This window comes from Carassius gibelio, chromosome A23 (genome assembly GCF_023724105.1).
Source record: "Carassius gibelio isolate Cgi1373 ecotype wild population from Czech Republic chromosome A23, carGib1.2-hapl.c, whole genome shotgun sequence".
In the NCBI taxonomy this organism is placed as follows: Eukaryota; Metazoa; Chordata; class Actinopteri; order Cypriniformes; family Cyprinidae; genus Carassius; species Carassius gibelio.
In genome coordinates this window covers 16,065,261-16,089,107 of record NC_068393.1, presented here as the reverse complement: position 1 = coordinate 16,089,107, position 23,847 = coordinate 16,065,261, and the positions used below count along the sequence as shown (strand labels likewise).

General features: G+C 36.3%; 3 protein-coding genes across 8 annotated transcripts; 1 reads left to right on the top strand and 2 right to left on the bottom strand.

Moving 5' to 3' along the window:
- Positions 1–179: 179 nt before the first annotated feature.
- Positions 180–4,128, bottom strand: LOC127944788 (lens fiber major intrinsic protein-like). The gene is made up of 4 exons (XM_052541049.1): positions 2,788–4,128; positions 2,383–2,547; positions 1,892–1,972; positions 180–1,792 (listed from the first exon to the last, which is right to left on the bottom strand). The coding sequence occupies exons 1-4, from the start codon at positions 3,145–3,147 to the stop codon at positions 1,607–1,609; spliced, it is 792 nt and encodes a 263-aa protein (XP_052397009.1). The 5' UTR covers positions 3,148–4,128; the 3' UTR covers positions 180–1,606.
- Positions 4,129–6,556: 2,428 nt separating this feature from the next.
- On the bottom strand, positions 6,557–13,859 carry LOC127944790 (prostaglandin E synthase 3). Its single transcript, XM_052541051.1, has 8 exons — positions 13,666–13,859; positions 8,916–9,029; positions 8,581–8,650; positions 8,374–8,472; positions 8,191–8,280; positions 8,047–8,103; positions 7,852–7,879; positions 6,557–7,625 (listed from the first exon to the last, which is right to left on the bottom strand). Coding segments are annotated over exons 1-8 (480 nt in total). The 5' UTR covers positions 13,668–13,859; the 3' UTR covers positions 6,557–7,605.
- A 759-nt stretch (positions 13,860–14,618) lies between these two features.
- Positions 14,619–20,561, top strand: LOC127944787 (probable E3 ubiquitin-protein ligase DTX3). Of its 6 annotated transcripts, XM_052541044.1 has the most exons (6): positions 14,644–14,743; positions 14,872–15,101; positions 15,295–15,342; positions 16,588–17,390; positions 17,532–17,749; positions 18,417–20,561. In XM_052541044.1, exons 3-6 carry the CDS (start codon positions 15,330–15,332, stop codon positions 18,490–18,492), a joined length of 1,110 nt encoding a protein of 369 aa, XP_052397004.1. In that variant the 5' UTR covers positions 14,644–14,743; positions 14,872–15,101; positions 15,295–15,329; the 3' UTR covers positions 18,493–20,561. The 6 variants fall into 6 exon arrangements, with proteins under 6 accessions (XP_052397006.1, XP_052397005.1, XP_052397003.1 ...); XM_052541046.1 differs by having other exon boundaries at positions 14,619–15,054; XM_052541043.1 differs by having other exon boundaries at positions 14,620–15,101.
- The last annotated feature ends 3,286 nt before the right edge of the window (positions 20,562–23,847 follow it).

Genomic DNA, 23,847 nt, shown 5'->3' with positions numbered 1-23,847 from the left:
AATGTTAGTGTTGATTTAGAAATTATAAAAATGGACAATTCTTAATTAAATTTAAGCACACTCTCACCCCTTAAAACTGCAAAGGAAGAGACATTCACTAACTTGAACTTGGCTAGCTTTAAAATTCAAAAACCAAGTCTTTACAATTTACACAAGACTTTGAACACAAAATGTCTATATTTCATGTAAACATTGACCTTTATATGTAGAAATTCCATTTAATTCAATGTCTTCCAAAAGAGTGTGCTTACAAATGCCAATGGTGAGGTTTGAAGATCTTTCAGACAACTGTGGTCTCCCTTTAGTCAGATCTTGGATAAGAAGACACTATTGGAAAGAGTGCAGAAAGGCAAAGGGTGGATGTAGCGATTGCCTTTTCATTCCATAAGATGCAAATGTTACAAGAACATAAATGTGCATTTAAATCCAGACATCCCAGTCGCTCAGCAATCATCTAAATTAAGGGAAAGCATTGACTGAATTACCTTGAAAAACAGTAATGGTCATTGTATCATAATCCATCCATGAAGTTTGGAACCAGTTACGCTCACATTAGTGAGGTTATAATTTCTTTTACACAAATACTCTCTTGCCTGAGACAAAATATCATTGCATATGTCTAGTTCAGCTATTTACACACAAAATAATGCCAAACCCCCTAATATAAACAGGACATCTATGCATGTAGATTTATGGCAGAAAAAGTTCAATGAAAATGCCTGAAACAGTGAAGATGTACTTCATAATGCTATTGGAAGTACTAAACACAAGTTTTTAAAACATGACGGGAAGAAAAAGAAGGTCTTCAATCTGGTAAAAGCTAAACATTATTGTATAACAACTGACTAGTTGTGTTTTGTGCGTTAATTATTTCATATAAATGATGGTGTGACTGCTTTTTTTCTTCAAGAAACGCATGCTGGGCAATTATGCTACAATTAAACAATACAACAGTTTGAAGCAGGCTCAACGAGGCATCCAAATTCCCAAAGGATTTATAAAGCTTTTAGTCGTGAGTGTACATCCACCTAAACCAAGATTCAAAGGAAGGTTTCCTTCATTTTGGGAGATAGAAAAAAGAACATTGCATTAATAAAAAACAAATGGCGAATCATGGAAATGAAAGAGCCAAACTGGAAACTCTTGGAAAACACACACACACACGCACAACTGAATAATGTCGACTGTTAAGAAATCGGTTGCAAAATGCTAATAATATAGTACATGTGTCACCTCTCTGAAAAATCAAAGAAAAAATAAACTGAGATGAATGTGTGAGATTTAAACCCTGTGAAACCTGAAAGCATGCAGAAGTCCACTTCTAGTGTATTTCACTCTTAGTAGACTAGAAACAACAGAGGTGCCCCTGAGCGGCGTTAGCCACCTGATCTCACTCCCTATACCTGCTGGTACAGAGCGCAGTCCTCAACAGGAAGTCCTCTTCTTACCCTCATTCATAGTCCTTGGGAAGGGGTCATAGTGTCTCGATTGCCTTTGGAAGTGTGTGTGATTCTCCCTACAGCAAACTTGGTTGGTATGTTAGAAACGTGTGTGAAAAGATCATACGTATGTGTCGCGTCAGGGATCCAAAGTTTCCTGGCAGTGTTTATAAGGCTTGTGTTTTGAGCTCAATCGGCTCCCCTCGGGTCTCCTGCTGGGCTTCAGCCTCAGGAGGTCGGTTGCCCTTGAGCACATCCAGTCGCTCGGACAGGCCACGCATCCGGGGAAAGAGCATGAAGTCATAGAGCAGAGCCCCCATAGCGCCGCCGATCATAGGACCCACCCAGTACACCTACCAGAAAAGTGAGAGAGGTCAGATAGAAAAGTGTTACATTTATGAATTAGGTAGCAAAATATTCCTTCATCTGAATACATTGGAAATATGGCTCACCCAATGATTAATAAAGTTCCTAAAAAGCACAGCAGGGGCAAAAGACCTTGCAGGGTTCATTCCAGCTCCAGTGTAATACATCTGCAATCAAATTGATGTCAAGTTACATTTTGCAACAAATAAATAACAATCAAGATAAATGTTTTTTAAGTACATAACAAGTAGTGTCAGTGGTCTTCAACTGGTGGGTTTTGATCCAATAATCGTACTTATAAAATCATGTTCAGTAATACAAATGTAAATTTAAATAGGCTAAATAGGCTAATTACTAAAATACTATTTGGCCTCGTGTTTGTTCCATGTATTAGGAAATAAATTTTTTCCAAACAGTCTATTTCATATGTAGAAGTTTTGCAGCAACGTTTACTTGCCGGAGTTTTTGTTGACTTTTAAGTGCCGCTTTGCATTGTAAAATGTGGGCCAATAGGTAAAACCAATAGAGAACCACTGATTTTAAGACTGAATCTCAGTCCTTGTGAATGGTATCTTACCCCCAGCAGGTGGCCCACAAGCACAGAGAAGCCAATGGACAGGGCAGCAGACCCCAGTCGTCCATTTCGCCTCTCATCTGTCACAGCGAAGACCACAACCACGAGTTGCAGAGTCAGAAATATCTCTATGGTGGTGGCCATTCCCAGACTGATGCCTGGCTGAAGCTGAAAGCATATATACATCCACTTAACAAAGAACTACCAACACTGACATTATAAAAATAGTCATCCAAATTCATTTATTGTACACCGTTTTGTTTATGTGAAACGGTTTTCCTTAAATACGTCCCCTGGTGATATTTTGACATCTCTATGGTTTCAGAGATTGATCAGTCATTTTGTAGCACTTGTAAACAAGGCATCATTTCAACTAATGAGCTCACTGAATCAAATACACCCTCTTACCGTGTTCAGGCCAAGATTGCCTCTCATATTGGTTGGCGTGACCCCATACAGCACACCGGCTCCAGCAAGCGCTCCAAAGCACTGAGCACAGATGTAGAAGAAAGCACGAAACAGTGACATCTGGGAGCTAATCAGGTAAGCAAACGTGACAGCCGGGTTGATGTGGCCACCACTGATGTGGCCGATGGACTGGATAAGTGTGGCAGCTGCCAGACCGAAGCAAAAGGCCACTTGGAGCACGTTATGTGGTCCAGTGGTCCAACGCAGAGCTGATCCCAGGCCAAAAAACACAAAGAACATGGTGCCATAGAACTCTGCGAACACAGCCCGCCAAAAAGACATGGACCGGAACTCCCACATGGCTGCGACAACTCAGAGGCGATGCCAAAAATGGAGGGATATGAGTGTGAGATGGGAAAGAACCTCCAAAAGAACCAAAAATAGCTTCAGGATGTGTTACCTTTGAATTTTGTGGATGGACACCAAAAACTAAAGTGCAGAAACTATTGAAAAACCAAGCATAAATGCTTCTATAACCTACAGAGTTTGTGTGAAGAGCAGCCCTTCTTCACAAGTCCGAAATCATCTGTCCCGTTGATTTCCAACCAGTAGTTTTTGTCATAAAACCTTAATTGTGAAAGTGACAGATGAGCTCTGCATCTATGTGAAAGTTCTAGATGATGTTTAATAAAAGAACACGGATAGACAAATGAGGAGCATGTCCTGCAGACATTCAGCCTCTCTGATGGGAAAGCGAGAGGCCACATGGGTATTTATAACGACTGTGACTCTCGGTGACACTATAATCCTCTGGCAGAATTGTGGGAGGGGGCTGCAGACAATACGACAAATCAAATCAAAAAAAATTTCTGTCTTGCTTTCCCTTTCAGCATATGGTCATCCCACTAAAGCTTAAAATAATGGCCGTGAATCTTTAATTGAGCGATGTTAAAGTGTTGACCATATCTTGGTGGGAAATCTGATTTACAGTTATATAAACAAAAATATATTGTCTCAAACTGGAGGAGAAAGGGCATAAAAGAGGTGAAAGGGATAATGTGTATTAATCAGACGTGGGAACATGATGACATTTCCAAGAACAGCCCCAGAGGACAACTGTCCCGTCCCAGCTCACGATGAGGGAACAGTGTTTAGGAACTGCCTCTTCTCTAGCCCCGGCTATAACACCAGGGCCCCTAAAAGGGTCACAGTGTGGATTAAGGGTTGACATAAAGAAACAATACCTCTCATACAACAGAAGGAGGCCTTACACAGATGTAACATGTCATAGCTGACACTCCACATGCACAGGACAGAAAAAGTTGTAAAAAACATTAAACATTTTTTTTTACATTAAATATTATAAATGTGTGTGCATGCACAATGCATAAATATAATATAATATATTATTTATCCAATGCATCTGACTAAATTGAAAACATTGAATGCAATGTAAAGTGCGTATTATAATTATTATTTAAATGTTACATATTTATATTTTATTATTACTAAATATATATACAATATTTAATTTATTATTATATATTATTAATATATATATAGATAAAGATATAGATGTATACAAATACACATGCACAATGCATAAATGTTTGGGAGATGGTTTCATCCAATGCATGGCATTTAATTTACAGAATGCAATGTAAATTGCATTGGATAAAAACATCTGCCAAATGCACAAACTGGTATTATATAATATTTACAATGTTGTCAATCAGTTGTTTGGGCTTTGGGGTGTTAGAGAGGTTAGTTGCATTATTGTGTACACATTGTGCAGCCATATCACTTTGCTTGTGATCTGTAATATTTGTCTTGTCATCGACACATCTAGTATCCCACACAAATATCATTGCTAATAAAACAATTTTCACTATAACTGCATGAAAGAGTGATTTTTCCACAGCAAACAATGAGGGCTCTGCTGTAGCACCCCCTACCATGGTCAGGGCAGAGCTAGTTGGTTCTGTGCAGAACTGATTAGGCAGAGTTTTACATTGTGTGTGCTGGCAGGACTGCTGGCCCGAGGCCCAATAAAGCTCTAGAAAATCCACGCTTGGAGGCAGGAGGTGATAGTGGAGTGGGGGCAACACTGAGCCTCTTCTCTGGGCAATCACAGTGAGCTATTGACTAGTGAAAGAATACTGCTTCGCTTGTGTTTTTTGCTCTTTCATTTGGGATGAACCAAAATGCTGGCAGCAACAGTTTCTGTTGCCTTCTTTGATAAAATTTTTTATGGTGCAGTTACGGCCGTGGTCTCAAATGATAGGAGCTTTTATATGCAAATAATACTATAGCATAAGAGGTCCTTTGCAAAACAGCAGCATGATAACTAGTCTGAAAGGTAAACCATGGGAAACTAACTTTTACTTTTTAGGCAAGAATTTTAAGTGTGAATTATCGAGCAAGTATTTACTGTATCTATACTAATTCTGGGCATAAAAACACTCTCAGATAATAAAAATGTCGAATTGCGAAGTCGAATCCTTTCAGTTATAATCTTTTCAGTAATCATACTTCACTTTAAATGACCTCATTTTAAGGTGAAGCACCTCCTAAATAAACAAAGTATCAAATATCTGTCATCATCATTCTCCAGTTTCATTAACCGACCAGATGCATTTGCTTTGGAAGCAGGTGTTTCTGGTTGAGTTACAAGTCACGGTATCTCTGCAAGGCCCGGCTCAGTGTAACCAACTTTGTGTACATCCATTGTGGGTAGGATTACACCATCCCATGGTCTGCTCATGCGTCCGTAAGCCACCTTTTGTCGCACAGGAGAGACAGCTTAAAAACGCTTGCGTTTGGATTTTTCTATTACCTCTAGCACAGACTGCTGACACAAGCATAACCCTCCCCGACCCCCCATACCACCACTGTCTTAAACAAAATGCCAGCTCAGGGAACTCAACCCCATAAATTATTCCAGGCCTTACAGATCAACTGTTGATCAAAACATACAGTCCTTCCAGATACTATACATCCATCATTATGACTACACCTGCTATAATTAGGAGCACCTGGTTTATAAAAATATATAAACAAAACAAACCAAAAACTTCCAGACACACACACAAAAATCCCTACACCGTTAAAGTCACCCTTCGGTGCTTCCCAGAAACCATACCCTCTGTTGAGAAGAAAAACAAAAAACTACAAGCTACTTTCCAAATAGGCATTTAATTGACTATTTGCTTTTAAACAGATGCTGTCCCGTCGAATGTGGTATCACTTCTCAAAAACTTTTAAAATACAAATTAATTCTTGCCAGGCATGATTAGCAGAAAAGGAACTATGGCGTCCTCTTGTGGCGGAAAGACTGCTTTTCTCTTTACATGAGCAAGGAAAAAAATTCCGGCACCCGTTTAATTTATTTTAAATTGTAATTTTTTTTCCCCGGCACCTATTTATTTATTTTTATGGATGCAACGACAAATGTTGTTGTGCTATCGATTTGATAAATCTGTATTTCATACTGTAATATCAGTTTAAACAGTGCTCACGATAAATCTCCTTATCTAGAAAGAGGTTAATTACACATGCTTTGTGAAATCAGGCGTCAAAACGACGTTAAATTGAAAAATTGGGTAACAATTTCTAATTTAATTTCAATTTCAATTTAATTTTACCCTAGAGTAGAAAAAATAATAATAAAAAAATCTGCTTCCATTAATTTAAGAAACATAAATATTGTCTGAATTACCACACACTACTGCAAATGATCCTTGATTTACAAAAAGACAGGAAACATAAGTGTTGTTTAGAGACAGTTTATTAGAAATATGTAGACAAAAACCTCACTGCATTTAACAAACTGAAATTTATAAACTGAATTGACGGGTCACAACATTGTTTTCATCTTTTAGACACACCTGCATTGATATTAAGAGTGCAAACACAAAATTGGTCATCTATTGATAAGTTACCCTTTGTTCTGTACAGCGGTGATTCATATGCTTCTTTTAATCACTTCTCTTTACATATATGGAAGAAACCAGTGTACATTGCCTGCTACACATCCAAATGTGATACAAAACAACAGATACTAACTGCCAACCTGAAATAATTGTATAAAGCAGCGTGTACAGAGAGGACTATGTACTTTGAACATGTTGGGATTGACACATAAACCTATCCGAGGGGCAAAACTGCGACTAAAACAAAAAAAATAGGGGGTTTATCGATGAATCAGTTCAAGTGCAGTGCAATTGAATATGCCAATCTGATTTCAAACACAGCACTAGTGAAAGCCTAGTGTCTTGGCTGGCATTTGCAATGAAGTAGCATTTGTCCAAAGACAATTATTCCTTCACTCACACACAAGGAAATTAGCCTCATGACAAAAAAAAAAAAAAAAAAACACTATTAAATAAAATTTTCGGTTTGAATGAGAGGGCGAAGGCAGAATATGTTGAAAAAATCATTCATGTCCTTTTTCCATTACTACAAATTACAATGTATATGGTTACATGATGCAATAACCCCAACTGACATTGAAGAAAAAGCCCAAGACTGTAAAAGCCATTGAGTAAACTGACTATAAATGGTGTCCACAATACATCATCGAGAGCTTGTAATTGTCCATGCAGAACAGAAAAATAAAGAGTGCATTGTCGAGGGACTGATGTTGCCATCAACACAACAGTAAAAATTCATCCCTCGTGACTTTCTGCAGAAAGATCTTGAAAAACAGTTTCAAAAACGATGCAGTTTTTAAATGGCTACCAACTCAAACTTAGTCTCTCTCTTCATTTAAGTGTTAAGTGAAAATTTTTGCTTTCTTCTGCATTGTTGGCTCCTCCTTCACTCAAGGTCTGGCATTTCTGAAAAATAAATAAATAAATAAAAATATTATATTATATATATTAAATCCATATTGTTAACCAATAAACAGGCCAAAGGTGTTTTTTCTTTTTTCTTTTAAATGCCATTCATTATTAGTATTTAAAGTTACAACAGCTAACATAATTATTGCTCATTTGTATTGATTTTCAAAATAATACAATGAACAAACAAGTCACAGAGGACAGATAATTTAAGAAAACTTACTTTCATCATCACTATCCGCAGACTCTTCCTGGAATTGGAGATAAAAACCCATCAAAAATCATAGCATGTATATTAACTTTTTAATTAACTTATTAATAACTCATTTAAAAAAATCAGGTAAATAACAGTAACAGAAAAAATAACTATATTCTTATGGCCAATTTAAAAACATTATGACTTCAATAATTCTCTCACATCATCTGCACCATCCACATCTGGTAGGTCATCTTCCCCACCCATGTTGTTCATCATCTTTAAGGGGGAAAAAACAAATGTGTATGATTTATTTTCCATTTATACAATTCAAAGAAAGAATGAATATATAAGACAGACACAAACCTCTGAAAAACGGTCAAAACTGTTCAATTCTTCATCTGAGTCGTCCTCCCAATCCTTCCAGTTATTGAAGTCAACACTTAGCCAATTAAGCTACACAAAGGGCATTGAGAAACATTAATTAACATGTTATATCATTACTAAATGAAGTTACATTTTAATAGTTCAAACAGACCAAACTCTGACCTTTGCTTTTTCTTTTGTTAACCTTGGCCAAGACTTGCCAGGTTCTGCTTTTTTTAGACAGCAAAACACAGACCTGTCTGTTCGTTTGTGTTTAGACTCCTGCAAAAGAATTACAGAGTTTTATGTAACATCCAATAATACATGAGCCACACTGATTGAGCTCTTACAACCTGGATTAGAACCGAAACCTTCAGGTGGTGTACTTACATTTGGATCAATGGACTCAAATAATTCTACTTCATTATGGTGTTTGATGTTATCTGTTCCTCCAACACAACTAAAGCAAAAATAAATACAACTAAATTGAGAATTAACTACTATAGAACTATATTGCATTTTAAGAGGCAATCATTAACATTTGCAAAGAACATGAAACATTTTGACTGAGTATCATTATAGCATCAAACACTTCAATAATAAACATAAATATTAGTTCATGGCAGTACACTGAATAATTATATTTCATAACAACAATGTAATAATGACTGAATTTTGCAGCAGAGTATAAACACATTTAAAAATAACTGTAATAAAAGGTATACCTGAAATCAAGCTTTGTTTTGTCAAATTTAACTTGGACATCTTTGCTGTCTTCTATACAGAATTCAATGAAGACAGCCTCCCGTCTGTCATACCACTTGGCAGTTGCTGGCTGCCTGTAAAACGAATGGAATTAATGCTAGAAAACATCTGGAATTAAAATACATTTGAAAAAGCATGCCGGACTTTATAAAGGTCATACTTCACTTGAATTAAAAACATGACATTTAATTCTTATGGGGTACATGACAAACTAAGAAAACAGCTAAGTGCATATGTTTAAAGGCATACTCCAGAAGTCCATACTAAAAGCGCATCTCTAAATTAAGATGTGCGAGCAGGAGGCCCTGGCGGGGGGTGGAGCAACAGTGATATTACCGTGGAAACCAGTTTGTATTGATTGGCAGGGTCACGCATGGCCTCTTGGCAATCTACATTGGGCTTCAGCAGAGCCGTTGAAAAACAGAGTTGCGACATGCTTTGATCACACCGCCATGCAGTTCTTGGAGCTCTCAACAGTTCCAAACAACTCCGTGCTATCAATTCGTTTGAATGGGTTTAGGCAGGATATACCAAAGTTTCACTATCTCCTCAAATTACAGGCATTTGGTGACTGGAAAAAAATATTCATATGTAATGCCATGGTTTAAGCATTTGATGACTGTAAGGATGTTTAAAGGGATAGTTCACCCAAAAATGAAAATTACCCCATCTTTTACATCTTTTACTCACCCTCAAGCCATCCTAGTCGTATATGTCATTCTTCTTTCAGACAAATACAATCAGAGTCATTTTAAATAATGTCCAGGCTAATCCATGCTTTATAATGATAGTGGATGGTTGCCGAAAATTTGAAGTTCAAAAACTTGCACCCATCCATTTTAAAAGAAGTCTAATAAGCTCTGATCTATTTGCTGAAAAGAGTACTGGTGGTCAGTTTCGTTATATTTTTATGCATTTAGCAGACACTTTTATCCAAAGCGACTTACATTGCATTCAGGCTAACAATGTTCTCCTAACATGTGTTCCCTGGGATTCGAACCCCCAACTTTGCACTTGCTATCGCAATGCGATACCACTTGAGCTACATATATATTATTTACTTTATATATTTAGACATTATCAAACACTCGATTTTGTTAAGTTTAGATTTATTAAATGTTAAATTTTGAAGGTTAATTAAATACTAGGGATGGGCATGATTAATCGACGATCGATAATTGATCATTAAGAATTTCTTCGATCATGTTAATTTGTTATCGATTAATCTAAAGCATTTTTTTCTAATGCAGGCTGCGTTGCGTAGTGCGAGTCTTGAAGCAATTAAATGAATTTCACTGTGTGGCAGCAATTAAATATTTTACCACCAGGGTGCAATATTTGACACCCTACTCGGTTATCTGTGATCTTCCGTTTTGATTTCAAAAGAATAATCATGAAGATAGTAGACTCGTGCAGAAGTTGTATGCTAGTTACTAAAGTTAGTTATTTTTCATGAGGCTTTAAGTAGCATAATTTGTTAAGTTAGCGTAATTGTTAGGAAGGCTAATATCTGGCTTTTTCTTCTGGCTTGGATAGTTTTGAGTTACATTTTGACAAAATCTGTCAGATCTAAGTATTATAATGTTTTATATGTTATTGTTTAACATGATTTTTTTATTATTATTATTATTATTATTTTGGAACAAATGAGGTCTCTGTTTAAGAACGCCGGCACGCAGCTGCAGGTTCCACTGCTTTAGAGCACTGCATATGCACGCGGATATATGTTCGGTTTGCCTGAACGTAGTTTAACTGTCTGCCACAAGTTAATCTTGTAATAAAGGTCTCACAGAGGAAAAACACGCTGTATTTTTTTATTCATTGCATTTGTTTATTATCAAAATTTAATAATTAATTATATTATAAAAATATTAATGATTAATCGACAGTCGATCGTTAATTCTCCCGACGATCGACTAAGAAAATTTAATCGAATGCCCATCCCTATTAAATACTATTGTCATTTTATGATATTCGCATACACAAGAATCTGGTTATGGTCATTATTAAAGTGTTGCTCAAGTTGTCTAACCGTCTATTATCTAATGTTAAACATGAACTATAACACGTTTAATAAAATACCACCAGTTAGATTCCTGAGTGGTTAACAAACGTGTTAAAATGTAAAAAGAAATGCAGGAATTTACTCAATTTACTAGCAAGTGTCCCTGAGAAGCATTGAAATAAATGGGCTTTATTCCATGAATGAACTATTGGTTGTTTGGAAGTATTACTTCTGCAATACTCAGTTCCTAAGAAAGTCCATCGGAGTGTTCCTACTCTTGTTTTCTGTGACTCAGAGTTTCACCAGTATAATAAACAAAATGACAGAACCAAGCCCTAGCATTAAGGAAGTGGCTGAATAATAATAACTCCTATTCAATCTTATACTTATACAGGAAACAATTTGTGCAGGTTTTTACCAACACAAAGTTCAAATTACTTTAAAATAAAATATTTTGTAATATCTCTTTACAGTGACTTTTAATCAATGTGATCATTGCTGAATAAAGGGATTGATTGGAAAATAATCCTACTGACCACAAACTTTTGAATGGTAGTGGATACTTCATGGAAATGTGTGTAAATTACCAAACTGAAAGTGAAATTGTGGTTAATTTAATCATAAAAATTAACATGTCAAGCTGTTGGACACCACATATTTACAGGTACATCTCAAAGAATTTGAATTTCATGGAAAAGGTCTTTATTTTTTTGTAATTTAATTAATTTCTTATATTCTAGATTCATTGTACACAAACAAATATTAGTTTTTTGTTTTAATTGTGATGGTTATGAATAACAGTTTAGGAAAATGTAAAATTCAGTATCTGAAAAAAAAATAGAATATTGAATTTTGAGCTTGATTAGTTTGATTAATTTTGATACTGGGTACCTCTTGGGCTAGTTTAGAACATGCAACTACAATTATGGGAAAGACTGCTGACTTGAAAGCTGTCCAGAAGACAATAAGTAAGCCACAGAAGGTCATTGCTGAAAGGGCTGGCTGTTCACAGAGTGCTGTATCAAAATATATTCATAGAAAGTTGACTGGAAGGAAAATGGTAGGAAAAGGTGCACAAGCAACAGGGATGACCACAGCCTTGGGAAGATTGTCAGGAAATGCCAATTCAAGAACTTTGGAAAGCTTCACAAGGAGTGGACTGAAGCCGGAGTCAGTACATCAAGAGTCACCACGGTCAGACATCTTCAGGTAAAGGGCTACAGCTGTCACATTCCTAGAACCAAGCCACTCCTGAACCAGAAAAACATCAGAAGCATTTCACCTGGGCTAAGGAGAAAAAGAACTGGATTGTTGCTCAGTGGTCCACAGTAAGGCTGGGCGATATATCGAACAATATGATCATGCGCATCTAATCAGTAAATCTGGTTTCGTGATTATCGCTAAATCACCATCACCTGCTTTTAAATGGAGCACCATTTAATAGACAGAGCCGTAGATCACTGACAAGATTCGCAATATTGCGTTCATTTTCAAAGGCGATTCATCTGGGATAATGAATGAGCCCTAGTCCACAGTCCTCTTTTCAGATGAAAGTAAATTTAGCCTTTCATTTGGAAATCAAGGCCTGGATTCTGGAGGAAGACTGGAGAGGCACAGAATTCAAAGTCCAGTGTGAAGTTTCTGAAGTCAGTGATGATTTGGGGAGCTGTGCCTTATGTGATGACAAGCTTTACAGAGATGATGATTTCATTTTGCAGCAGGACTTTAGCACCTGCCCACACTGTCAAAACCACTTCCGAGTCGTTTGCTGACAATGATATTACAGTGCTTGATTGGCCAGCCAACATGACAGACCTGAACCTCACAGAGATTAATTAAAACAAAAAACTCTTGAAATATTTCATTTTGTGTGCAATGAATATAGAATATAAAAAAGTTAGCTTTTTAGAATTACAAAAAAATAAATAACTTTTCCATGATATACATTTTTTTTTAGATGCAACTGTAGTTTAGATATCCTGTATTACTAGCCATGATTGAATTCTAATAATCTAATAACCTAAATTAGATCAGCATATTTCAGTTGGATTAAGATGGTCTTTTTGCTTAGCCAAGCTGATGTGCAGGTGGTTTATATTGAAGGCTGGGTAGTCACCCAGTATGAAATCATCCAACATATAGCCTGGACACTATATGAAGAGTCTTCACCTGGCCACCCAACTGAGCACCAGCTAGGAAAACTACCGTAGCCAGGTTAAGATCATCTTAAACCAGCAAACCAATTTAGGCTGGATTAACCAGGTGTTTTTATCCAGCAGGGAACACCTTGCAAGCCTTGATCTGTGTAAGGCTTAATCGAGGTCATACATATTGCTAATACATTCTACAGTAATTCAGATGAAAGCTTAAATGTAATAAATGATAATAATAACGTAGGAATAAACTGGCCAGCAGCTCTGATGTTAGCTGTGCAGTAACTACAGGCCCAAACTATCTAGCTGCTAACCAGCTAGCTAAATTCTGCTATGGGAACATTGTGCACTTTTATTCATCACCGATTACGAATAGAGTTGTTTTATGTGATTTAAACCCCGAGAATGACCAGTATTCTCTTAAGTGACCATATCAAATAACAGCCGTATGTGAGAAAATCTGAAGCTTCCCTGATAGAGGTTATGAACACACTTGCTAACTAACGTTAGCTAATAAGTTATTGCATCCTTATTACTGCCGGTCAAACTCACATGTCGATATCTTCTTTCAGTTTTCACCAAAATCTGCGTTGCCACTTGCGTACTCTCGCCTGTGGTATTGTTTTGAATTTAAGCTCAATCAAAGCGAATGCATAAAGACTGAAGCTAGCTGTTTATGCGCCGCTCTGTCAACCTGCACAGGATCCGCGCAGTGACGCATCATCTCTCAACGTTTCTAGCGACTTCTGCTGCGCGCTCCGGGCCATGCGCGCACCCTGAGCAAATGCGTCTCCATAGTAACCCCAGCGACCGTACAAGACGTCAGCTGATGCAGAAGTTCTCTATTATAGATCAGGGTTCAGGACCATGGAAATCACACGTGTATACGTAATGTGATATGTAGTGACCTTTTTTTTCTTGTATTATCTAGAGTCAGGATTAAACGTTATTGTCAAGGTTCTAAAAACTTACAAAACAGCCAAAGTGTAGTACTGAAAATAAATGAGGCGAATTAAATAAATAATTGAAGATAAAAGGAAGAAATCATAATAATAAATGTTACTAATTTTAATAAAGTGACACTTGCACATTTTTATTTAATTTCATCTATCTATCTATCTATCTATCTATCTATCTATCTATCTATCTATCTATCTATCTATCTATCTATCTATCTATCTATCTATCTATCTATCTATCTATCTAAACAAACCAACAAACAAATCTATCTAAGTACTTTATTGGCATGATGGTTTACATACAATATCGCCAAAGCAGCAATAGTTCAACAAACGAAATAATTTATAAACAAAATAAACAAATAATTTATTATTAATAATAATAATAATAATAATAATAATGATAAATGGCATTAATGTTAAAAATGGCAATAATTGCAACCTAAAATATCTATTAGTCCAGTTAATATATACACAAGTGGTTAATAAGAAAAAAAACCACGAAGGTCAGACAATAACATTTCAAGACGACTGATGATGTGGTCTTAAAGAGCGCCACACAGTGGTCACATCCCGCTATCTTTAATCCGGCTCAGCCAAAAGACTAGAATGACGAACTTCCTGCCTACATTATCTTGTTTTCAGGGGGGTTTCACTTTAACTACTAAAAGGTAACTACGTGATTACAAAATATGACATAGAGACGCATAGTTAGTGTCGTGAAGGAGCTAAAGGCTAAACAGTTCGTCGTGACAGTCAGCGATGTTCTTTGTATGCATGTTGTCTTCCTGTGGCCAAGGACGGGGAACTGGAGAACCACAAAGAGACTGAGCCTGTGTGTTGATCGAGTGAAGTGTCATCCGAGCTCAAAGAGTATATCCCAAGCATTAATTCGCCGGTATTGTCACAGTTTTTAAGGCACGTTCAATGCAGCGGTTGTCTCTTGAGTTCGTCGAGTGGAAGCAGGCATTCTCCAGTTGCAGTAGGTTCCCTTTAATTTCATCTCTTCCGGCAAAGTCACTACAGAAGGTGAATTCATTTATTACATGAACACAATAGGCTTCATCCCAATGTGTATTTACATTATTGTTTTTAATTTTAGAAAAAAAAATGCTTAGGTTATGGCAACTGCCATCCTTTTCTTCATCTGTCAGGTTGCTGGAGAATCCTTAAAATAAACAATGTCTTGATCTAACTTGTATATTTATTTTCTCTAAAACAGGAAAATAGGCCTGTTACTGCAATTAACGAGAATTTATGGGATCACAAGGTAATTTAGTTTCAGTAATGTAACCACTGCAAGTGTCAAGTGACATTCATGAGCCGGAGCAGGTAGAGCAACACAGAAAGATCCTTTGTTTATACAGTGAGTGAACACATTTCAGAGATGGGATGTGATTCTGCACCGCTGCCTGCAATACTTAGCACAGCCTATTCATGCAAGAAACTTCATTGTCTAAATTATTCCATCCTTCTTCTGCACAGCCACAAATCAATTTGATTGTAAAAGGGTAAATTATAATATGATTAAGACCAAGGAGATTGTAAGATCTGAATAAGAAGAATTTGCATGTTACCCTGCGGCTCTTGTCAGGTGTGAAGTATTGTGAATTTATGCATGGCTGACTCATTACACATATATTCATCATATGTTTTCCCTGACAAGAAAAGGGTGAACTGATAACAAGTCCAAGCTAATATTTAACCTAAAAAATGTAAAAAGTCTCAAGGCTGACCATTACTACAACTGATTAGTTAATATTACATCAATCTGTCTGTCAGAGCAGTGTCCCATAGTATGACATGGTACATTTAATCTAAAACTAGTCTAATTAGCGTTTTACTTTTTTTCTTTGTTTACTCTGATGTTAGACCTCATATTAATTGAAAAACTACATACAATTATTCGGAAATGAATAAATGGAAATAAAATATAGATACATATGACAAATATTTGATTTTTAAATTAAAAAGCAGCATTTATTTTTGAACTATGAATATATAATTATATATGATGATGATATATTATTAGAATGATATATTTAGCTCTGTATATATAATTCTTATAATGTTCTTTGTATAATTATTATGCTGTTCTTAAGACTTAAAAAAAAAAAAAAAAAAAAAATGATTTTATAAAACGGGGAATAGTCATTCACCATATTTTTTTATTAAAATACGATTATATATTATCTATATCTATCTATTCTTTTTTATAGAAAAGTGTATATTTTAGGTAACCTATTTATCCAATTTTCTTTACAAAAAGAATAGATTTAGATTATATATAAAACTTTTTTTATAAAAAATCTTTTATTTACTTTTTAAACTGTGTGTTTTATCTGAAAATACTGAAAAAAAATTTAATGTCAAGTTATTAATAAAATGTGAATTAGGTTTGGTATAGTGTCAATTGTAGCGTATTTACAACAAGAAAATAAGCATAATTGCACTATTTTTAGTGTTCATGGTAGCCTCATGTTGACTCCTGCAAACTGATCTCTTATCCTCACAGTTTCATCTGATGAGATGAGCGTGCGAGCGGGGCAGGGCAGTGACGAGGTGCTGGTGTCACAGGCGGTGTGGGATTACCTTGTAGCCGCTGGACGACCCTGGTTGGTTGACTTCCAGGACAAGCAGGGACTGAGCGCAGACATCATCCGGCGCGGGGAGCGTGGTGGCTGCTGTGCTGTGCGGCTCTCCCCGGTGGAGGGCAGCAGCAGGACCAGAACTGGGATGATGGAGGGGCCGGTTTCTCCTGTTACACGGAAAGCTTTCATAGACTTATGCCGCTGTGCCCGGAAGGAGATGACCAAACAAGAGGCGGCTCCAAAAAGGAAACGTTCACTTTTACCATGCATGATGGCAAAGGAACCTGATGGGGAAGGGACTTTGTTGCCTCCGCCTCTCCCTCATCCACGACGCTCGCAGAGGCAACAGCAGAAACACAGGAAAAGTGCAGACATGGAAACCTGTGTGGTTTTACCCATGCAACATGAGCCCGCAGCAAGGACCGGTGCCGAATTAGCCATCGGTCATGAAGAAGAGAGCACGATTTGCTCTATCTGCATGGGCGAAATGGTGGAAAAGACAACTCTGGACAAGTGTGGCCACTCGTTCTGTCGGTGCTGTTTAGAACAGGCATTTCAAGTCAAAAAAGCATGTCCTGTATGCAGGCTGGTGTATGGCCAGCTTATTGGTAACCAACCGGCCAGTGGAACCATGATGGTAGAAAGAGACCCGGATCTGGAGTTGCCCGGCCATGAAGGTTATGGCTGCATATGCATAATTTACAGTTTCCCTCCCGGTTTGCAAGCGGTAAGTACTGCTTACAGGCAGATTACAACAGCAGCGTGTTTTGCATTCAGATCACCACAGACCAGATTTCATTCATTTATGCATAAAAAATTCCACACCGAATCTATAATCACACACTATTATGTTTTAAAATTCTTTCAGGAAGAGCATCCAAACCCTGGGGTGAGGTATCCAGGCACAGACCGGGTGGCATACCTGCCAGACAGCCCTGAGGGAAACCGTGTCCTCCGTATGCTGCGCCGGGCCTTCGAGCAGCGCCTCATCTTCACCATAGGCACCTCCATGACCACCGGCATGCATAATGTTATTACCTGGAATGATATCCACCACAAGACCTCCATATGGGGCGGACCACGATGGTATGCACTTTAATAGCTGCTCGCTAATTTGCATCTGGGGAATCAGTAATGCCATAGGAATAACTTCCCTGGAATTGCTTTTTGACTTGAACATCAAACTTTAACATTTAAAGCTGTTGGTTTGGGTGAGAGGCACACCAAAAGATATATAAAATTAATTTGGAATTTAAGGTTGTAGTAATCCCATTCCATATTTTAAATTACATTTATTCATTTAATAGATCAAAAATACAGTAAAAAGAAGCAATATTGTGGAATATAAATTAAAATTGGAGAGAACTGTTTTGTATTGTAATATATTTAAAAAATTTCTTGTGTCCCGGTGATGCAAAAGCTGAATTTTCAGCAGTCAGTCTGCAGTGTCACGTGATGCTTCAGAAATTATTCTGATATAAACATTTGTTATTATCAGTGTTGAATAGAAAATGAAATAATCTTTATTAAGATTATAAATGTCTTTTCAGTCACTTGATCAATTTAATACAGAATAAAAAAATAATTTCTTTATTTTACTGATCCTAAACCATTGAATCGTAACATATAGTCATACACAACAATATTTAGTTAATACATTTTAATATAAAAAAGCCAAAGAAACATTTTGCTGAACTTTTTAACTTGCGCTTTAATTTAATTAAGCTTAATATTGTTTTTTTTGTTTTTTTAGCTTTGGTTATCCAGATCCTACATACCTTGTGCGGGTGACAGAGGAACTGCGGGAGAAAGGAATAACAGCTGATTGATTTCGGTCGAGCACTTGAAAACAAACGTGTGCTTATCTTCACAAACGCACTGTGTCGAATCAAGACACAGTCGTCTGCTGCAGCATTGATTTGTTCAGGACCCTGTTTCACAAAGTTTCCTTTAAGACTTTATGTTTAGCTTTGTTCTTTAGTTTAACTGAGTGAAGGCAGCGTGTTTCGCATTTTCTTTGGTACGAACCTGGGGTGCACTTAACTGAGACAGATTGCTAAAATGTGTATGTTAAGAAGGTGTAAATGATTCCTCATCTACAGTACAAACCTCCTCTTCCCTGTTTCAGGTTAGAATCACACGGCTGCTGGCCTTTCTCTTCTAACTCAGTTTCTTCCATCCAAACTATCCTTAATAACAGCCGACGGTAACATCTGGATGGAGACAAATGGCGTAGCACAGTTAAATGGGTACAGCTGGGGCAATCCCATACAAGCTTTTTTTTTCTCTCTCTCTATTAATCAGCACTAAGAGGCACTTTGCAATGGAGGTAATCTTTTTATTATGAGAATTTAAAGTGGGTTCTGCCTGATCTTCCTGAGTGCAGGATCTAGAGAGGTTATTTGTGGGCCTTTCTAATTATAAGGTCCTGTTAAAAGAAATAAGTCTATTTCAGTTTGTCCTAGCTTTCATCACTTAAAACTTCAGTTTTTTGTCTTTCACTTTAGCATGATGTGCATATTTTTGCTTTATGTTTGTTTGGTTCAGTTTTCCCTAGTTTGTATTTTTAGTCTGTTTACTAATTTTTGAAGACATCCGTTTTGGATGTCAAAACTTCTATTAAGTATATAAAAAGTGATGTCAAATTGAAAGGGCGCATAAACCACTTAAACCAAACCAAAACGTAATAGCTCAAAACTTTTGTAACCATTGTGTTTATGTCTCAGATTTGGAGCAAAGCCTAGCACTGAGCTTATTTTAAAGAATCAGCAGATTTGTCCATAGAAAATTTGCTGAAGTAGAAAAAAACTCAGTAACACAGTGAATGAGTCTCACAAAAATACATCCAGGTCTCACTTAACCCTAAAATCAAAAGAAATAAATGAGGAATTACATTTAGCATTTTTTTTTTTCAGTGAAACATTCTTTTCTGATCATTATTTTAGTGATTCCAATAGGATAAATGTTCCTCCATATTTCAATAACAATTTCTTGTCATATCTATTATTCTCAATTATAAATTTTCATTACTATTACACATATTACTATATTACAGTTATTCACTTTTTTATTGTTAAAACAAATTATTATTATTTGAAATAATTAAATTAAATTTTAAATAGATACAATTTTTTTAATTTTATTTATAATAAATGGCACCATGCAAAAAAACACAAACAGAATAATTTTCTGTCAACCAAATGTGTTTAGTTTTTTTTCTTTTGATTTCGGTTTGAGATATGACCCAGGTTTTGTGAGATTCATCCAGATATTTTAAATATATGCCAGGCTGCTTTCCTTCATGCAGATTTATCAAATTTGTTTTGTATATCTCTCATTGAAATGTTATTGTGCCTTCTGCTAAAGGTCACAGCCCGTTATATCTAACGGTACTCATTACTCGTTGGTATTGGTTCAACTGTGTTCTGATCAATTATGAAGCATTAACCTTATAGCAGTCTTTAGGCTTACAGCAAAATGCCTCAACTTTCGAAAGCGGTGATCAGGTCTCGCAGTGTTTTGCGCAAACCAAACCATTTACTTTGTGTTAAGAAGTTTTTTGTGTTGTTAGAGGTCGCTTATGTTTTACAGTATCACTAAACAGAAAACAGTATCAGATTTGAGTTTTGTTTTGATACCATATTCTCTTACTCCAACCTTTATGTTACAAAGGACCAATTGAATCAGGATTTGTAGGACTTAAGTGTTACTGTCATGCAAAATTCTATGCACTTCAAAGTCAGATTTATAAAATAGACCTCTATAGATGACTGATTGTTCAAATTAAATAATTTGCCTTTATAGTTGTGTTGGTTTGTATTACATAATTGAATTGTATGCTAGAAATTAAAATGTGCTTTACATTTTCATACTTGAATAAAAGGATTCTGTTCTGTTACACTATGTCGGTTTTTATCAAGTTTAACTTCTCAAGGGAGTCTGCTTATCTCTGTAAATGGCAACATGACGGTGTTCTGTAAATATGAACTAGCTACGACCTGTCCAGAACTGAAGCTGAGATGTTTGTCTGAAGTGCAGTTTTCGCAAAATGAACTCCACTGTAAAGTTACAATTTGAGCATGTTATACAACAAAATACAATTTCAGTATTACTATGTCATGTTTAATTCAATGTCTTAAAAGTAATTTTTGTACTTTGTGCATGAATTGAACTAACAATTTCTTATTGAAAAAGGTTTTTTATTAACAGGTTTAGTATATTAACATTAGTAGCATATCTTATTTATTCAGGAATATATGTAATTTAGGTAAAGATCATTTATTCAGTACAATTTCTTTAGCAAGGTTAGAAATCTTTGTATTTTTGTTTCTTCGTTATAATTTTCTGTAAAGCCCTAATGATATAGGTTCCTATTGTGGCAACATTCTCCACAATATGTTGCATATTATTACGAAGTCAAAGTATGCAATGAACTGTATTTATGTATTTATTTATTTATTTATTTTTTCCTGGGTAATAATGGTGGAATCGGATCGATTTATTTAGTATGTTTAGTATGAACAGATATCTGGATGAGAATCTGCACTGCACCTAAAAACAGTTCGTGTCGCTGCCATGAGATGCTCAATAGAGGGCGCTACTTCACCTTTATAAACTCGCGACGAATTGTTTTTGATGGTCTGAAGTATAAACTCATTGTGTATTATATTTTATCATTCATTCTCATTATGACAGTTAATAACTTAGCATCATTATGAAAATATATCAACCTCAGCCCTGGAAAAGGCATTCAGTTATTCGACAGAAACAGCAATTCTACTTCCTACCAGCAAGAGTAGCCAGATTTCAAACAAAGGCCCATTCCATCATAGACATCACGAGCCACAGGCATCTCTGCTTCTGTCATCTGGAATGACACTCAGAACAGTAAATAGTATATAGTAAATATATCATATCTCTGTAACCAATAATTCATTGCACTGAACACTCGAAGGGACAAAACTTTGGTGAACACGTATTTAACTCTGTCTGGGTCGTATCATCTTTCATCTTGCATTATCTTGTTCGTGGTTTCTGAGAAAGAAGGGTTGACATGCAACCTGTACATGTTGGAATCTCTCTAATTTGGCCTGCTTTTATGAAAAGACTGTCAGTATACAGTAGTAGAGATTAATTAGACGCAGCCTATGACGTCAACAGACAACAAAAAAGACATGGTAAGTTTTTTTCCATTACAAAATAAGATTTTTTTTATTTTTTTATCGTATCAGTCTTATATCATCTGGCACCCAATACTTTTAATACTTGAGGGGGATTTTGGCAGAAATGCAGTGACGGGTGGTGCAATGATAAAAGCAATGTGTTGTACATTGATAAACCTGTGTTGAAATGTGACTCATTTCCTGTGATTAAGGCTGGCTGTGAGCACTTGCGATGTACTCTGCTTTATAATCTACAATAGTGCCCTGAACCCTCTCTGCATCTGCGTGTTAGATAGGTGTATGGAAATGACACTTGGCATAACCAAGTAGTCTCGTTTCTGAGAAGGGATCGTATCTACTATATATATATTTTTTTAAGATTAATTGAAATGTCAGCATAATATTAGATTATTTAAATTATATGTTTGGTTATGTATATGTCCCCAGCATAAATTTTTAAATTAAAGTATATAATTTGTATTTTTTTAAATGATATACATTAAAGAATTCAATCATTCATTTGAAAAATGTATTAATTAATTAATTTAATTAATTTTGTGGTCCACAGAGATTGAAATAAACACTGTGAAATAAACAAGAAAATACTATTTCACTTATATACACTACAGTTTAATCATTTTCTATAACCATATGTGACATGGACATATAAGCCATTTGATTCTAAAGGATAACTCCTGAGTATAGGTCCCTCTTGTCTTAACCATCTTTCGCTTTTAAATGTCAGCAACGGCTTTAAAGAAATGGTGTAATACTTTTCCGGACCTTTAATAATCTTGGGTTAGTTCATAAGCTGTAACAGTAATACTCAAACTGAACAACAGCTCTGCATTCCCATTAAAGCCATTAGTGGGAGAGATCTGGAGTGGCTCAGGTGTGTGCAGGCTGGGCCGTGAGGCTTTACAGTGGTATGAGCGCCATGCTGAATCTTTCTTGGACATCTGCTGCTCTTCCATATCACGGCCTGGCCCATCTGGCTCAACCAGGCTTTCCTCTCCACAAAAATTGTTGCTCCTCATGCCAGGAGCACTCTCTGTCTGCTTTATTCTCTCTACTCTCCCCTCCTTCAATATCAGCTCTCTATGTCAGGATTGACAGCACTGAATATTTGTACGGCTTGTTTGTCTGACTAGCATGCGAATGGATAATGATTATATGTTCATTATGTTTAAAGGTATTAAGTACCTTTAAATCTATATGGAAAACAGTTTTTTAATACAGTACAGTGTGTCCTGTTTTTACAGATCTTGTGTATAATTTAAACAATTAGATTTATTCTTGATATTTTGATATAGTGTGTTTAATGGCGAAATGCCACGACAAGCTGGATTGTATGTGGCTTGTCACATTTATTTCCCAGGGCAATCTCACTCATGTCATTCTCCATCTGCCTGTCTGAGAGGTTGGGGGTTGCAAAGGACAGGGAAACATTGAAATAAAGCCAGGATGCAAATATGGTGAAATATGCAAGTAGCCTCTAAGCATCTCTATTGTATTTGGAATAAAAAGTCTTACCAATCTGGTAGACAAATTCTGTGCTTTTATGAGATTCTGGCATTGATATTTGTGCACATTTTACTCGTGTTGTCCTCTCCATAAAGCTACATTGTGCCCCTCCCCACTGTGCTCTTTAATTAGACAGTCGGATAGCCCTGCCATGCTGCTTCTCCCTCTCCGATTGTCTCTTTTTCTGTCACTCTCTTATTTTAATCCTAGCACACCTCTCTGTAGCACATGCATTATCTTTACATACATACACTATCTTTTATCTAACAATGGGCCTTGGGCTGGGAACCAAGAACAGGTTCACTTTTAAATTAAAACATGAGTGAGATTTAGATTCCTTCATTTCTTCCTTTCACCGATGCAGAGGAACACTGTGCAAAAATACTCTGTTTGTGTTTCTTTCACTACTATTGAACGGCAACCAGAATACCGCTACTGAATCTACAGCAAGAAACAGACAACATGTACAACAAGCAAATACTTACTGAGAAGCTGCTG

Coding starts and splice junctions, on each gene's coding strand:
- LOC127944787 (XM_052541042.1), top strand. CDS start 15,000: ATGCAGCGGTTGTCTCTTGAGTTCGTCGAGTGGAAGCAGGCATTCTCC. Junction 15,055..16,587: donor GCAGGCATTCTCCAGTTGCA/GTAGGTTCCCTT, acceptor TTATCCTCACAG/TTTCATCTGATGAGATGAGC. Junction 17,750..18,416: donor ATATGGGGCGGACCACGATG/GTATGCACTTTA, acceptor TTGTTTTTTTAG/CTTTGGTTATCCAGATCCTA.
- LOC127944788 (XM_052541049.1), bottom strand. CDS start 3,147: ATGTGGGAGTTCCGGTCCATGTCTTTTTGGCGGGCTGTGTTCGCAGAG. Junction 1,973..2,382: donor TTGTGGGCCACCTGCTGGGG/GTAAGATACCAT, acceptor ATTTGATTGCAG/ATGTATTACACTGGAGCTGG. Junction 1,793..1,891: donor GGAACTTTATTAATCATTGG/GTGAGCCATATT, acceptor CTTTTCTGGTAG/GTGTACTGGGTGGGTCCTAT.
- LOC127944790 (XM_052541051.1), bottom strand. Junction 8,473..8,580: donor TTGAGTCCATTGATCCAAAT/GTAAGTACACCA, acceptor ATTCTTTTGCAG/GAGTCTAAACACAAACGAAC. Junction 8,281..8,373: donor TAACAAAAGAAAAAGCAAAG/GTCAGAGTTTGG, acceptor CCCTTTGTGTAG/CTTAATTGGCTAAGTGTTGA.